The sequence below is a fragment of the Oryctolagus cuniculus genome, chromosome 5 (genome assembly GCF_051225735.1).
Source record: "Oryctolagus cuniculus isolate XC-2025 breed Fujian yellow rabbit chromosome 5, ASM5122573v1, whole genome shotgun sequence".
NCBI classification, from domain to species: domain Eukaryota; kingdom Metazoa; phylum Chordata; class Mammalia; order Lagomorpha; family Leporidae; genus Oryctolagus; species Oryctolagus cuniculus.
The window spans coordinates 1,263,424-1,279,507 of NC_142871.1; the positions used below are offsets into that span (position 1 = coordinate 1,263,424).

Sequence of the window (16,084 nt, forward strand, 5' to 3'; positions counted from 1 at the left end):
CCCCCCTCACCACCTGTGCTAACGCCACCATCACCAGCATCCCCGTCAGATCCTTTGTCACTGTCACCACCGTCACCATCGGTCACCCTGTCCCCAGCATCCCCCCACAGGCCCGGGTTGGTCCTCGCACACCTCAGTACTGTCTCCCGCTGTAGCTCTGTATGACAGATCTCTTCCCTACTTGCCAGTCATCTCTACACATCAAGGCCAACGAAAGAGCCGACGCTTTTTCGAAGTTCTGGGTGTGGCCCTCGCAGGCATGATTCATGAGCTGCTCGGGCACTGCTCCCAGGGCGCCAGCCAGGAGGCCCTTGGCCGAGGCGCAGAGCAGCCTCCCCAAACACGAGGAGATCCGGTGCTCAGGGCGGAGGCGCTCCTTGCTAACAGCAGCCGCACAGGTAGGGAGGGCAAACGGCTTGCTGGCTGGGATTTGCAACTGAATCCTTTGCAATGAGAACCATTTGCTCTGGCTCAGTGCCTCCCCTCACCCCCGCCCTGTCCCAGCTCCTCGGCCCCGCACACCCCGGCTTTCCACTCCTGCACGCCCCGGTCCTCGCGCCCTCCCCTTGGCACTTTGCCCGGCAGCGGCTCCTCCTGGCTCCCTCCCAGCTCTGTCTTCCCTGGGCTGTATTACAACACACTCTTCTCTGAGCAGAGAGCAAGCCCTGGGTGCGGGAGGGGGTGGGCGTCCTGTGAGGCCGGTCAGGGCTACCAGGCAGTCCACGTGAGACACCACGGGGGCACAAGAGCAGGGCTACGAGGCAGTCCATGCGAGACACCACGGGGCACGAGGGCAGGGCTACCAGGCAGTCCACGCAAGACACCACGGGATAACAAGGGCAGGGCTATGAGGCAGTCCACGCAAGACACCATGGGGGCACGAGGGCAGGGCTACCAGGCAGTCCACACCAGACACCATGGGGGCACGAGGGCAGGGCTACCAGGCAGTCCACGTGAAACACCACGGGGCACGAGGGCAGGGCTACGAGGCAGTCCACGCGAGACACCACGGGGGCACAAGAGCAGGGCTACGAGGCAGTCCATGCGAGACACCACGGGGCACGAGAGCAGGGCTACCAGGCAGTCCACACCAGACACCATGGGGGCACGAGGGCAGGGCTACCAGGCAGTCCACACCAGACACCATGGGGGCACGAGGGCAGGGCTACCAGGCAGTCCACGCGAGACACGACGGTGGCACGAGGGCAGGGCTATGAGGCAGTCCACACCAGACACCATGGGGGCACGAGGGCAGGGCTACCAGGCAGTCCACGCGAGACACGACGGGGGCACGAGGGCAGGGCTATGAGGCAGTCCATGCGAGACACCACGGGGCACGAGGGCAGGGCTACCAGGCAGTCCACGCAAGACACCACGGGATAACAAGGGCAGGGCTATGAGGCAGTCCACGCAAGACACCATGGGGGCACGAGGGCAGGGCTACCAGGCAGTCCACACCAGACACCATGGGGGCACGAGGGCAGGGCTACCAGGCAGTCCACGTGAAACACCACGGGGCACGAGGGCAGGGCTACGAGGCAGTCCACGCGAGACACCACGGGGGCACAAGAGCAGGGCTACGAGGCAGTCCATGCGAGACACCACGGGATAACAAGGGCAGGGCTATGAGGCAGTCCACGCAAGACACCATGGGGGCACGAGGGCAGGGCTATGAGGCAGTCCACGCCAGACACCACGGGGGCACGAGGGCAGGGCTACCAGGCAGTCCATGTGAAATACCACAAGGACACGAGGTCAGGGCTACCAGGCAGTCCATGCCAGACACCACGGGACATGAGGGCAGGGCTACCAGGCAGTCCACGCGAGACACCACAAGGACACGAGGGCAGGGCTACCAGGCAGTCCACATCAGACACCACGGGACATGAGGGCAGGGCTACGAGGCAGTCCATGCGAGACACCACGGGGGCATGAGGGCAGGGCTACCAGGCAGTCCATGCGAGACACCATGAGGACACGAGGGCAGGGCTACGAGGCAGTCCACGCCAGACACCACAGGGATGCAAGGGTGGGGGCCATGAGGCAGTCCACACCAGACACCACAAGGACACGAGGGCGGGGCCATGAGGCACCACACGAGACACCAAGAAGACACAAGGGCGGGGGCTGGGTGAGCAGTGCCGGCTTTAATCACAGGGAGACACTCGCGCGCTTCTGCACCTGGCAGCAGAGTGTCTCCGGCCCAGCTGCGTGGGTCCCGGGACGACCATGCTCCTCTATGTGGCAAGGACGGGCATGGACATGGCCATCCCCCGTTTCCACCAGGAATGGGTACAGGGACACCACCGATGTCACAGCCCACACACACTCAGCCCCTTACACACCGTGGCGTGGCAGCCTCTCACATCTACCAGCTCAGGACCCTGAAAGGGGTGAAGGCTGGAACAGTGGAACAGTGGCCACCCAGGAAATGATGCAATGAGAGCGTTCCGTGTTTCCCGCAGCACGCCATTATTCCAGAACGTCTTGGTCCAAGTCCGTTTGGGTCGCTGGGCCTGCTGGGTGGCACATGCCAGCGCACACCACGCCGCGCCCCCACCAGCGCACCTGTGTCCTGGGGCAGCAGCCTGGAGGACCAGGCCAGCACCGTGCTCTGAGCACAGCTGCAAAGGAAGACCCCAGGCCGTTCTGATAGCATGTTTTATTTTACTCTAAGAAACAGGATTAAATTCAAAGTTCAGAAGTACAAAAGATTATCCAAAACATTGAGGGTTGTAACTGTTTCTCCAGCCACCTGGACGCGTGCACGAGCCGGCCTGCAGGCGTGGAGTGTCTGAGGCGTCTGTCCTGCTGGCACCGCTCCACTCGACACCTGCGGGGGACTTGGGGCCGAGCCAAAGTCAGCTCAGGCAGCCTCGCACCCACCCTGCTCTGCTCCTCCTCCTCCCATGGCTCCGTAGGGCCCAGGTCCGGGGGCAGCGGCAGAGGGTGCACAGCTGGTTCCGTGGCTTGAGACGCATGCGTTCCGTTCCCAACTGTCCTCTCATAAGGGCCGCTGTATGACCCCCTCTCTGGAAGGATCCAGAAGGAATGCAGGCACCCACGCGGTCAGTGCCGAGCACACTGTCTCCCCTGCTCAAGGACTGTCCGTGATCTGTTCAGGGGTGGCCCCAGGGTCACCACGGCTGGAACCGAGTGAGAAGCAGGCGCCAGGGTGTGAAGCGGCTGTGGGAGCCCTGGGCTGGGCCCACTTCTGTGGAGGGGGCCATCCAGGCTGACGACTTACTGGCAGGAACTGTCCATGCTCAAGGCCAAGGCCAAGGCCAACGCCAGTGCCAATGGAGGCTTGACGTGGAAGAGCCCAACCATCCCAGCCAGGTGAGCGCGAGAGCCCCCTCCCACCAGGGCTGGGTGCTGGCCTGACTGGCAGGATGAGCCATCCCTGGACAGCAAAGGAAAGAAACTCAAACCCCAGGAGACAAACACCCGAGCAGTACGTGCTGAGCGCCGACAGGCCTGGCTCAGGCCCAGACCACGCATGTGACGGCTGGGGAGGGGCGTGTTGTGGGACGGACCCGGGCGCCTCCTGCCAAGGTCTGAGGGTATCCGCAGGCACAGCGAGGACATTAAGCTCCGGGGCACTCAAAGCATATCTCCAGCAGGCGCGACCAGGAGGTCGAGAGAGGACACACGCGCCGGACGTGAGCAATGGCCGAGGGCTTTGGTTTCCCGAGGGGAGTGGTCTGTGGCAGTATCCCGTTTCTACAGGGTCGACTTTACGTGCGGGGAACAGGCGGGAGTGGGACGTGTGGGGTTGCTTTGCCGCGGGGGTCGCCCGTGTCTCAGAGCCGCCTGGCACGCGGGGGCCCTTCAGCCTTGCTTCTTGGGCTGGAAGAGAGAGAGAGAGAGAGAGAGAGAGAGAGAGAGAGCGCAGGTGAGGAGGTGGCCGTTGCCCACATGGGAAGGCTCAGCCGGCGCCACCGGGGAGGCCAGCCCTGGCTGTGGGGACCACGGGTCAATCGTAGACACTGGTCACGTGGTCACCGTCCCTCTCTCTAGAGGGCTCGGAGGGCCGGAAACCACAGCAGCTGAGAGGCTGACCGCGTCCCAGAACGTCGGGAGTGGGCAGGAACCGGGGACTGCTCCATCGCCTTGTGATCACAAGGCACGATCGCCCGTCGAACCCAGCTCCAGACTCAGGGCACGCGCCAGGCTTCTCTCCCTCCGCATCCCCGTTCACCATTTCAGCTAAGCAGGGCGACTTGCAGAGTGCGTTTCCTGTGCCGGAGCCCTGCTGTCCCTCGGCACTGGGCTTTCAGTGAGAAGTCACTCAGACGGGAACAGCAAAGCAGTGGGAGTCCCTAGGGATCCGCGACCCCCGCTGCGGCTGTGTCATGCAGGGGAACCAAGGTCAGGCGGGGCTTGGGTTGGCTTCTATGCCCTTGATAAAGCCCTGAGACTCAGGGGCTGTCTCCCACACCGAGCCCACGAGGGGTCCGTCCCTCAGCCGCTGGTCTGCCAGCTGCCCAGATGGTCAACCTCAAAGGAGGGCAGATGGGCGGGCACTCCCCCATGTCCCATCAGCTTCGTCAGCTCCATTACACAGCTCTGCTCCCTTCTGAGTCAACCAAGCAGGCCGGGAACACAAACTCCCCTCCTTCTCAACGTCAGCTCTACGCATGCTCTGCTTACCCTCACCTATCTGTGGCCTCGGCTACAGTGAAAGGCCTGGGTGACTGCTGTGTGACCCTGGGTGACCACTATGTGAGGCCGGGTGACTGTGTGACCCTGGGTGACTGTGTGACGCTGGGTGACTGTGTGTGACCCTGAGTGACTGTGTGAGCCTGGGTGACTCTGTGAGCCTGGGTGACTCTGTGTGACCCTGGGTGACCACTATGTGAGCCTGGGTGACTGTGTGACCCTGGGTGACTGTGTGACGCTGGGTGACTCTGTGAGCCTGGGTGACTCTGTGTGACCCTGAGTGACTGTGTGAGCCTGGGTGACTGTGTGACCCTGGGTGACTCTGTGTGATGCTGGGTGACTGTGTGTGACCCTGAGTGACTGTGTGACCCTGGGTGACTGTGTGACCCTGGGTGACCGTGTGACCCTGGTGACTGCTGTGTGACCCTGGGTGACTCTGTGTGTGACCCCGGGTGACTGCGTGACCCTGGGTGACTGTGAGCCTGGGTGACTCCATGTGACCCTGGGTGACTGTGTGACCCTGGGTGATGACTCTATGTGACCCTGGGTGACTGTGTGACCCTGGGTGACTGTGTGTGAGCCTGGGTGACTGTGTGACCCTGGGTGACTCTGTGACCCTGGGTGACTCTGTGACCCTGGATGACTCTGTCACCCTGGGTGACTGTGTGTGACCCTGGGAGACTCTGTGACCCTGGGTGACTGTGTGTGAGCCTGGGTGACTGTGTGACCCTGGGTGACTCTGTGACCCTGGATGACTCTGTCACCCTGGGTGACTGTGTGTGACCCTGGGAGACTCTGTGACCCTGGGTGACTCTGTGACCCTGGGTGACTGTGTGAGCCTGGGTGACTGTGTGACCCTGGGTGACTCTGTGACCCTGGATGACTCTGTTGCCCTGGGTGACTGTGTGTGACCCTGGATGACTCTGTTACCCTGGGTGACTGTGTGTGACCCTGGGTGACTCTGTGAGCCTGGGTGACTCTGTGAGCCTGGGTGACTCTGTGTGACCCTGGGTGACTGTGTGACCCTGGGTGACTGTGAGACCCTGGGTGACTCTGTGACCCTGGGTGACTCTGTGACCCTGGGTGACTGTGAGCCTGGGTGACTCTGTGAGCCTGGGTGACTCTGTGTGACTCTGGGTGACTGTGTGACCCTGGGTGACTGTGAGACCCTGGGTGACTGTGTGACCCTGGGTGACTGTGTGACCCTGGGTGACTGTGACCCTGGGTGACTGTGAGCCTGGGTGACTCTGTGACCCTGGATGACTCTGTGTGACCCTGGGTGACTGCGTGAGCCTGGGTGACTCTGTGAGCCTGGGTGACTCTGTGAGCCTGGGTGACTCTGTGTGACCCTGGGTGACTCTGTAACCCTGGGTGACTGTGAGACCCTGGGTGACTCTGTGACCCTGAGTGACTGTGTGACCCTGGGTGACTCTGTTACCCTGGGTGACTGTGTGTGACCCTGGGTGACTCTGTGATCCTGGGTGACTGTGTGACCCTGGGTGACTGTGAGCCTGGGTGACTCTGTGACCCTGGGTGACTGTGTGTGACCCTGGGTGACTCTGTGACCCTGGGTGACTGTGTGACCCTGCGTGACTGTGAGACCCTGGGTGACTCTGTGACCCTGGGTGACTCTGTGTGACCCTGGCTGACCATGTGACCCTGGCTCCCTGCCCTGTGTGACCCTGGGTGACTGTGTGACCCTGGGTGACTGTGACCCTGGGTGACTCTGTGTGACCCTGGGTGACCGTGTGACCCTGGCTCACGGCCCTGTGAGGCCCAGGTGACTGTCCTTGTTCCTGCTCTGCAGAAGGTGGGTGGCCGAGCCTGCACTGGGGAGTGGGGTGCAGGGGTGCAGGGATGCTGGGGTCTCTGGCCACCTGGAGCCGGAGGGGTCGTTATTCTCAGACCCCAGGTAAGGCATTCGCTGGGGGCCTGGGAAAGTTACAGGGTAAATGTTTGCTCACATCCCGAAGCAGAGCCCTTCTCACAGAGCGGCTTCAGGTCACCGGCCAGGTGGGTGTCAGGCCTCTGGGAGACCCTGGGCAAAGGCAGGGCTTGCCTGGAGGTGCCGGGCAGGCACCAAGCAGGTGCAGGTAGCGCCCTGGCTGAAGCGGGGGGGGTTCCTTTCACTGCACACAGAGCTGGATGCTCCAGAACACAGGGTCTGTGTATGAACACACCCAGGGGAGGCGGGAACCCCGTGGGGACTGGCCTGATTCCCGTGGGTGCCTGGACGCCTCTCCTGTCTCTCCTCCCCCTCACGAAGGGGAACGGGAGCCATAAACTTGAAATTTCAAATGTAAAGAGGAGGCACAGACCGGTAAGGACCACAGGCGCTGATCTCAGGGCTGGGCGCAAGGGTTCTCTGCAAGCCTGCCTCAGCCTGCAGCTCTGCTGCCCACACCAGCCAGGGGAGCGGCCACACTCACCTGTCTACTGGGGGTGCCGTCAGCGCTGCCTCTGGGGGCTGCCAGAGAGAAAACAAGACCGGGTTAAAACCAAACTCCTCAGGGCCTGCAGCACTGAGGCAGTGGTGAGCCACAATGAGTGTGTACAGGTGAGGCGCGGCACACACACAGAGCAGTGTGAAGGGGATGCATATGTACAGGTGAGCACAGTGTGCACAGGGGGCACAGCACACACAGGGAGCACAGTGTGTACAGGTGAGTACAGCACACAGGGGGCACAGCACACACAGGGAGCACAGTGTGTACAGGTGAGTACAGCACACAGGGGGCACAGCACACACAGGTGAGAACAGTGTGCACAGGGGGCACAGCACACAGGGGGCACAGCACACACAGGTGAGCACAGTGTGTACAGGTGAGTACAGCACACACAGGTGAGTACAGCACACACAGGTGAGTACAGCACACAGGGGGCACAGCACACAGGGGGCACAGCACACAGGGGGCACAGTGTGTACAGGTGAGTACAGCACACGGGGGCACAGCACACACAGGTGAGCACAGTGTGCACAGGGGAGTACAGCACACAGGGGGCACAGCACACAGGGGGCACAGTGTGTACAGGTGAGTACAGCACACAGGGGGCACAGCACACAGGGGGCACAGTGTGTACAGGTGAGTACAGCACACAGGGGGCACAGCACACACAGGTGAGAACAGTGTGTACAGGTGAGTACAGCACACAGGGGGCACAGCACACACAGGTGAGAACAGTGTGCACAGAGGAGTACAGCACACAGGGGCACAGCATACACAGGTGAGTACAGCACACACTCAGGTGAGTACAGTGTGTACAGGGGGCACAGCACACAGGGGCACAGCACACACAGGTGAGTACAGCACACACAGGTGAGTACAGCACACACAGGGGAGTACAGCACACAGGCGGCACAGTGTGCACAGCTGTGCCCAGCACGCCCAGGGGAGGTGCAGCAGGCGATGCCCGGGTCAGTAGCGCCTGGACGTCCCATTCATCCCAGCTCCCACAGGGAGTCCACCAGCCCCGGTTCTCCACGCTGTCCCTGAGGACAGGGGATCCGGAGCCCAGGAGGCCGGGAAGGAAGCCCTGGCCGTGCCCCGGCCCCGGCCCCAGCTCACTGAGGCCTTCCAGGGTTATGTTAAATCCTGGGAATTATGAGTGTGGCTCCAAGGGCCCTTCCCCCTGGATCGTCTGGTACAACGGGGTGCAGTTGTCCTGAGCGGCCCGCGCCCGTCAGCCGCAGCTCGGGACCAGCCAGCGCCGGCTGGTGCTCCGGTCTCTTCCTCTCACGCCTTTGCAGCCCCTGCCTCCCTCCAGGCCCCTGCTGTCCCCTGCTGGGGCCGCCCCTCTGTCCTGCAGGCTCGGCCCTCCTCACCTCCCTGATGGCCAAAGGGACGCCTCTGCCACCCCAGCAGTGTCTCCCCCTGGGGACCCCAGTCTCCAGCGCGGCCTCGCTCCCCAGCCCAGAAGCATGGGCCCAGGGACGCTCTTCAGGACAGGCTGCCCGAGGGACCACCCCTCCTCCCCGCGACGTCTGTCAGCACCGCCTCCCAGCACCGCGGGTCCCAGTGCCCCAAGCTCCACGCTGGTGCGAACCGGCAGCTGGATCCTGTGGCACTGCCCCTCAGGGCTCATGGCTGGCTGCAGCCAGAGACCCCTACTGTGGGAGTCAGGACTGGCCGCTCCTGGACAGACGCCCTGCTGCGGCCTCTTCTCGCGAGCTGGGCGCATCAGGGCTCCCCTGAGGACGCCCGCCCTGCCCAGCCCCCGCTGGCTGAGCCCCACTGACAGCACGGCAGCACCCCGCTCTCTTCTGCACCTCCTCCACCCCGACAACCCAGCCCTCGCTGACCACCCCACACAGCCCTGAGCCCGCTCGAGCCCTGCCTCACGCATGTGCAGGCCCACGGCCTCTACACGCGTGGGGCTCAGCCTGCCTTGACCGCATCAGCAACGAGGGCGGGGCCGCCCCGCAAGGCCCTGCAGGCAACGGCCGGCCACTCCAGCCACGCTGGCCTCCGGCTGCTCATCGAGAGCAGCAGAAAGCCAGGTGTTAGCTTCCAAGCTCCGTCTTCGCTCGACACACGAAGGGTCTTCAGCGAGTCCCGGGTGGGTGGTGTCTGCTCTGAGGCCCACGTTCCGAAGCAGAGCCCAAGCTCTGGGTTTCACCTTCCCCTCAGCGCACACCCTGGGCAGCAGTGGGGGCTCAGGTGAGCGGGTGCCCGCCACCCACGTGGAGACCGGATGCAGCTCCCAGCTCCTAGCCTCGGCCTGGCCCGCCCCCGGGCTGCCCGCATCTCAGGAGCGAGCCCGCGATGGGCGCTCGCTCTCCCTGCCTCTCTCCATATCTGTACCCGTCTCTCAAATAAAGAAACACAATCTCTAAAGCTTCACGGGAATGGGCATTGTGAAAAAATTATGCGTGAATTCAAAAGAAGTTTTGTAGCAAAATAAACCCACTCTTAATTTCATCTTTTTTCCACAAACTTCTTGAAGTACTCTTTCATGAAGGCAGAGACACAATGGGAAAGGTAGCACACCCAGGTGCTCAGTACACGGCTAGTGGGTTAAGCTGGCTAAGTCTATTTTTTCAGGTGCACGTTGCTTTGTGAATTTGACAGGCAGGGAGACGGAGACAGACAGAGGCCTCCCGCAGCTCGGTCACTCCCCAGATGCCTGAGCAGTCAGCTCCGGGCATCCCTGCCTCCAGGTGGCACCGGCAGGAGCTGCAGCGTGGAGAGCAGCCCTGAGCCCCCGGCTCCCGCCCGGCCGAGCAGGCAGCACCGTCAGTGCCGTGCCGAACGCCCAGCGCGCGGTTCTAGAATTCAGTGACCCACGTCCGAGGTGACGGCTGCCCTTGTCCTCACTGTTCTGCCACACTCGGCCCCTCCAGCACACCCGGACAAGGCTTTCTGGGCAATGCTTCAAATCTAAGGGCCATTACCCTGACTCTGTCCTAAGCCGGTTCGGCTGCCAACAATCGCCAGTTTTGACTTGGTTTGTTCTATGTTCTTAATCTACATGGGTAGATTAAAGGCATATTATGATAAGAAAAGTTAATGTCTTAAGTATAAGGAAATATAAAACTCTGCTACGTAGATGAAGTGAAGATAAATTTCATTAATGACATCTGGTGGAATATTCCATTCGAAAACCAAGAGTAGGGAGCATACTACTTAAAATGCATGAAGGGCCGAACATAATAAAGAAATAAATGATGAATTTTAATGGAACAAAATGCAAATGTCCAGAATAAACAGGCAGCAAGGCCACACGGCGGAAGCGCACGCACAGGCACGGAAACAGCCCTGGGAGAGAGAGACAGAGCCTGGGGGACGACACACGCAGGGCACAGCACACAAACACCCTCTGGGGAGGGACCAGACGGGACAACACACACACAGGGGCACAGCACACAACACCCTCTGGGGAGAGACAGGGGGACGACACACGCGGGGCACAGCACACAACACCCTCTGGGGAGAGACAGGGGACGACACACGCGGGGCACAGCACACAAACACCCTCTGGGGAGGGACAGGGGGACGACACACGCGGGGCACAGCACACAAACACCCTCTGGGGAGGGACAGGGGGACGACACACGCGGGGCACAGCACACAAACACCCTCTGGGGAGAGACAGGGGGGCGACACACGCGGGGCACAGCACACAACACCCTCTGGGGAGAGACAGGGGGACGACACACGCGGGGCACAGCACACAACACCCTCTGGGGAGAGACAGGGGGACGACACACGCGGGGCACAGCACACAAACACCCTCTGGGGAGGGACAGGGGGACGACACACGCGGGGCACAGCACACAAACACCCTCTGGGGAGGGACAGGGGGACGACACACGCGGGGCACAGCACACAAACACCCTCTGGGGAGGGACACGGGGACGACACACGCGGGGCACAGCACACAAACACCCTCTGGGGAGGGACAGGGGGACGACACACGCGGGGCACAACACAAACACCCTCTGGGGAGGGACAGGGGGACGACACACGCGGGGCACAGCACACAAACACCCTCTGGGGAGGGACAGGGGGGCGACACACGCGGGGCACAGCACACAAACACCCTCTGGGGAGGGACAGGGGGACGACACACGCGGGGCACAACACAAACACCCTCTGGGGAGGGACAGGGGGGCGACACACGCGGGGCACAGCACACAAACACCCTCTGGGGAGAGACAGGGGGGCGACACACGCGGGGCACAGCACACAAACACCCTCTGGGGAGGGACAGGGGGGCGACACACGCGCGGCACAGCACACAAACACCCTCTGGGGAGGGACAGGGGGGCGACACACGCGGGGCACAGCACACAAACACCCTCTGGGGAGACAGGGGGACGACACAGGCGGAGCACGGCACACAAACACCCTCTGGGGAGGGACAGGGGGGCGACACACACAGGGCACAACACACAAACACCCTCTGGGGAGGGACAGGGGGGCGACACACGCGGGGTACAGCACACAAACACCCTCTGGGGAGAGACAGGGGGGCGACACACGCGGGGCACAGCACACAAACACCCTCTGGGAGAGATCAGAGGGGACACAAGCAGGGCACAGCACACAACACCCTCTGGGGAGAGACGGAGCCTCTGGGAAGGGCCCAGGCTCCTATCTTCCTGGATTTCTCACACTTCTTAGGAAAAAAACGGACATTGTGAGCAAATCCACAGGAAACGAAGCGGCAGCCGGGATTCCCGGGTGTCCCAGCTCACCCCTCCTGAGTCGGCTGAGTTCTCGCGGCTTCGCACTCGGCAGGGCAGGGGACAATAACCGGCAATAAAACTGTGTGAAAACTTACAAAAAGTCTACAAGGAACACGGGGCGGGTTTAAGCTCAAGTAAACACAGACAAATCTCCAACGTTCGTCTAATTTCACCAAGCAGCAGGGGTCCTGGGCTTGTGCTCTGACGCCCACGGGCCAGAAAATCAAACTCAGTCCCTGGTCTGTGCACCTCCCTGGGGACGACTCAGAACTCTGCAGTGGTTCACACGTCTGACCAGCAGTGGGCTCCCAGGAGACAGAGCCGACCCCAGCCCCCAAGTCCACACCCAGCCTCCCGCCCTCCCTGCCATGGGTCACTCTCAGCCCCTCCTCCTCCTCCCTGCCACAGGTCACTCTCAGCCCCCCACCCCCTCCCTGCCATGGGTCACTCTCAGCCTCCTGCCCCTCCCTGCCACGGGTCACTCCCAGCCCCCCACCCCCTCCCTGCCATGGGTCACTCTCAGCCTCCTGCCCCTCCCTGCCATGGGTCACTCCCAGCCCCTCCTCCTCCTCCCTGCCACGGGTCACTCCCAGCCCCCCACCCCCTCCTCACACCCAGCCTGAGCCCCTGCAGGGACTGCACCCATCCCGGGCCTCAGCCTCAGCCAGCAGAAGAGCTGGGGACACGGCTCGGCTTGCCCTGCAGTGGTGCCAGGCGGCCGGGCCTCTCCATGCCTGCCCGCTGCCCGCACCCTGGCCCGCTCCAGCCTGCACACCTGGGGAGGAAGCGCACTTGGCGATCCAGACTCGCCATCGCCCAGGAAGGCTGCGTCCCGGGGAGGCCACCCTGATCCGTGCTCTCCCCTCCCAGCTCCTCCGCGTGCTCTTCAAACCAAGTTTCGCTGTCTCTAGAGCAGCGAGGGGGCGGCCTCGACATGGGGGCACTGCCCACAGCAGCTGCCAGCTCCCAGAGCGGTTGTCTGAGGAGCGCCCCTCCCCTGCAGGTCCCGGATCACTGTCTGACTCCAACCCAGGCCCAGCCCCCCGGGAGTGGGCTCATCGGCTGCAGCTTCGGCTCCTGCACCTCGGGCTCTGCCCTCGGGTCCCTGCCGGCCTGGAGGAGCTCATCCCCCTCCCCCATGCAAACCAGCAGATCCAGAGGCCCAGCGACAGCTCCTGCCCCGCCCCTGCCCCCGACCACGCCAGCACTGGCCCGCCTGGCCCCGCATGGCGCCTGTGCCTATCCTTGTCTTCAGTGGCCACCGTCCTCTGCCTCTCACATTTTCTGGAATTGTACTGTTTTGAAACAAGGACAGGCAGCCGTCTGACGGAGCAGGAGGGCGAGGTCTGACAGCTTCCCAGTTCCCCACGCCGGTGGCTGAGCAGACTCTCAACACGGACGCACCCAGAAGCCTCCATGCTCTGAAACCTTCCACAGCTCCGGCTCGCCACGGCTGCTGTCCACAGAGCCCGGGAGGTGCCTCATCTCCCAGCCCCGGGCTTCCCAGGGACCCCAGTCACGGTGCCACACACACACACACACACACACTCCCCAAGGGCCTTCTCACACCCCGGCCCTGGACGCCACTGTATCCACCCCCTCCCATGTCAGACTACACAGGAGCGGCTCCTCCCCCGGCCTCTCAGGCCCCCACAGCTCGATCAAGCTGGCCGCCCACCCTCGGTGCAAATCCCACCCTGGAGCAGCCGGGATGAGCGCAGCCGGACGTGCACCTGCAGGAAGCTGGCCTTCCCCGGGGCTGCCGCCGCCCCGTGCGCGGGGTCCTGGGGAACAGCTCTGTCTCGGGGCTGGAGGGCCCGCCCGGCGAGGCTGCTCTGGGGCACTGCTTACGCGCAGCTGACGCCGCTGTCTCTGGGCATGGTGGAAACTGCTCGGCCCTGAGACACGGAAGGACTCAGGCCAGTGTGACCTCAAGGCCGCCTGTGGTGCCCTGGCGGGCGCCTGGCCTGCAGCCTCCCGGCTGCTGGGTCTGTCCCCAAGTCCCGCCCTCCCTGGACCCTTCCCTGAACTCCTCGGCCGGAGCCGCACGCTCTCCTCCCAGGGCAGCCCCATGCTTGCTGAGCAGGCAGCTCCGGTCCTCTGGGGGCTGCGTTTCCGAGAGCCGGTGCCTCTGCCTCGGTTCATCCTGGTCAACACAGCTGTTAAATAATAAAGGCCCAAGGCCACCTGCAGAGCCCCAGGACAGAGCACAGCCATGCCGTCCACGGAAATCGGAGGTCCCACGGCTGACACGCCCACCACCGCGACGCCCGGGGCCAGCCGCCCCTGGGAGACAGCGCACACCCACTCCTGACTGAGTTCTTGGCAGGAGTCAGCACCACTCAGCTGGACTGAATGCCACCAGGGCTAACACACCAACCGAGGGCCCCGGCCTCTGAGGACGACCAGCACGCACGCCAGCCCAGAGGTCCTGGCCTCGGCCAAGCCTCACAGGGGCAAAGGGCTGGCGAGCCGGGCGTCTCTCTGCAGGAAACAGGGTAGGGTGGAGCAGTGGGCAGTGTGAGAACACCGTGTGCCTGAAGGCCTCCCCTGCCCCCGCCCGCCCGCCTGACCAGTGTCCGCGTTGACTCAGGCGAGCTTCAGAAAGCTGCGGACAGGCAGCTTCCCAGGCAGGGCCAAGCGCCGGGGAGGGCGAACGGCACCGGGGGCTCGGGTTTCGGTGCACCTTGCTACGGGCCAGCCCATGCCATCCAGAAACAGAGACACACAGAACAGACGCCCAGCGACGGCAGGGGCAGCCAGTCACGGGCTCGGGACAGGGTCCATAGCCACGAGGAAGAGCCCGCGAGGGCCCAGGAATGAAGGGCACAGTCAGCTGGGCACGAGAGCCCAGAAGCCACCTGAACAGGCCTCGGGGACACAGGAGGTGCAGCCAGCGAGACGGAGCGTACAGGCCTCGGCCGGAACGGGCAGCCTGGTCTCCACTCCAGGGCTCGAGGGGGCCAGGGACACGGGCGACTCCCCGGGGTGTCCAGGCCTTGGGCAGTGCTGCCTGGGCCCTGGGTCGTGGGGCTCGGCCTGGGGGCTCTGTCCCCTCCTGTGGTAGCTGGTGAGTTGGGCCAGGCCCACATAGAAAGACACTCGACTGGAAAGCAGCTACGACCCGAGGGAAGGCTGGCCGGGCGGAGTCCCTGGGCAGGGCGGGCAGGGGCGTGCCCTGGTCCCAGACTGGCCCCTCGGACGTCAGAAGGCGGAATGAGCAGGCTGGGGAGGCTGGGGCACGAGGCCGGCTCACGCCCGGAGCTGTCTCTCCTGACCGTCCCCCAGTGGCCGAGGCCCGGCTGACCGGCACCGCCCGTCACCTGCACGCTCTCAGGTTTACCGGGAAGGGCAGGACGGCCAGGAAGGTGCTTACTGTGCCGCTTCCTGGTGCTGGCTCTGGCCTCCTCCTTGGTCACGCCCAGGCAGCCCATGAGCTCCTGGACAGACAGGGCCTTGTCGTTGTTCACGTCGCAGTACTCCACGAACTTCTTCACGCATTTCTTCGGCTTGGACTTCTTCCGCAGGAACCGCTTGAAGGGTTTGATCTCCTTCTTGCCGATGTCGCCGCTGGCATTCTTGTCCAGGAGCTTGAAGTACCAGTGCACAACCCTCTCCTCCAGCGTGTGGCTGGGGTCGGGTTCCGAGAGCCTGGAAGGAACGCAGCCGCTCAGGGCTCGGCCCCCGCGCGCCCAGGCCCCGCGAGCGCCCACACCAGCACGTGCGGACTCCTCCAGGACATGGTCCCCGGCGGGTCTGCGGCTAAAACCCGAGCAGCGACTCCATGGCTGTGCAGCGGCTCCTTCGCCCAGGCCCTGGGCAGCCACGCAGCCCGCGTGACCCGGCTGTCTCCAGGTCAGCCCGCCGCGCCCGCGCCCCCGGCTTCCCGCCAGGCCCGCCCCGCAGCCGTACCTGCCGGGCGAAGAGGATGGGTCTGACACCGCGTGCACCATGTCCGTGGACAGCGCGTCCAGGACGCTCGTCAGGAACTCATGCTTTTTGGGGCCAGGACAACCTGAAAAGAAAAAGTAAAAAAGCACCTGTTTTCATGGTTCACCAAACTCACTCTCGCGGGTCTGAGAAGTGGGAGGAAGCTCGCTTAGTTCCCTAAGCGCAGCACCCGGGCTGGCTTCACATTAAGACTCACTGCAGTACAAACGTGGGCTTCCAGGCACGATGGTCAGCAGCGACATCTCAGCTACCAGGCGGACCAGGGCCTGGGGACCCCCGCCT

The 16,084-nt window shown here is 63.5% G+C and overlaps 1 protein-coding gene across 2 annotated transcripts in view; it reads right to left on the reverse strand.

The window, feature by feature from the left end:
• Nucleotides 1-2,647: 2,647 nt before the first annotated feature.
• Nucleotides 2,648-16,084, reverse strand: part of SMOC2 (SPARC related modular calcium binding 2) — a 134,337-nt gene continuing 120,900 nt past the window's right edge. For both annotated transcript variants that reach the window (XM_070074590.2, XM_070074589.2), the window contains exons 10-13: nt 15,764-15,866; nt 15,228-15,502; nt 7,092-7,129; nt 2,648-3,849 (exon numbers count right to left, since the gene is read on the reverse strand). In XM_070074590.2, coding sequence (XP_069930691.1) covers nt 3,832-3,849; nt 7,092-7,129; nt 15,228-15,502; nt 15,764-15,866 — 434 coding nt within the window. In that variant the 3' untranslated portion in view covers nt 2,648-3,831. The remainder of the gene's footprint in view (nt 3,850-7,091; nt 7,130-15,227; nt 15,503-15,763; nt 15,867-16,084) is intronic.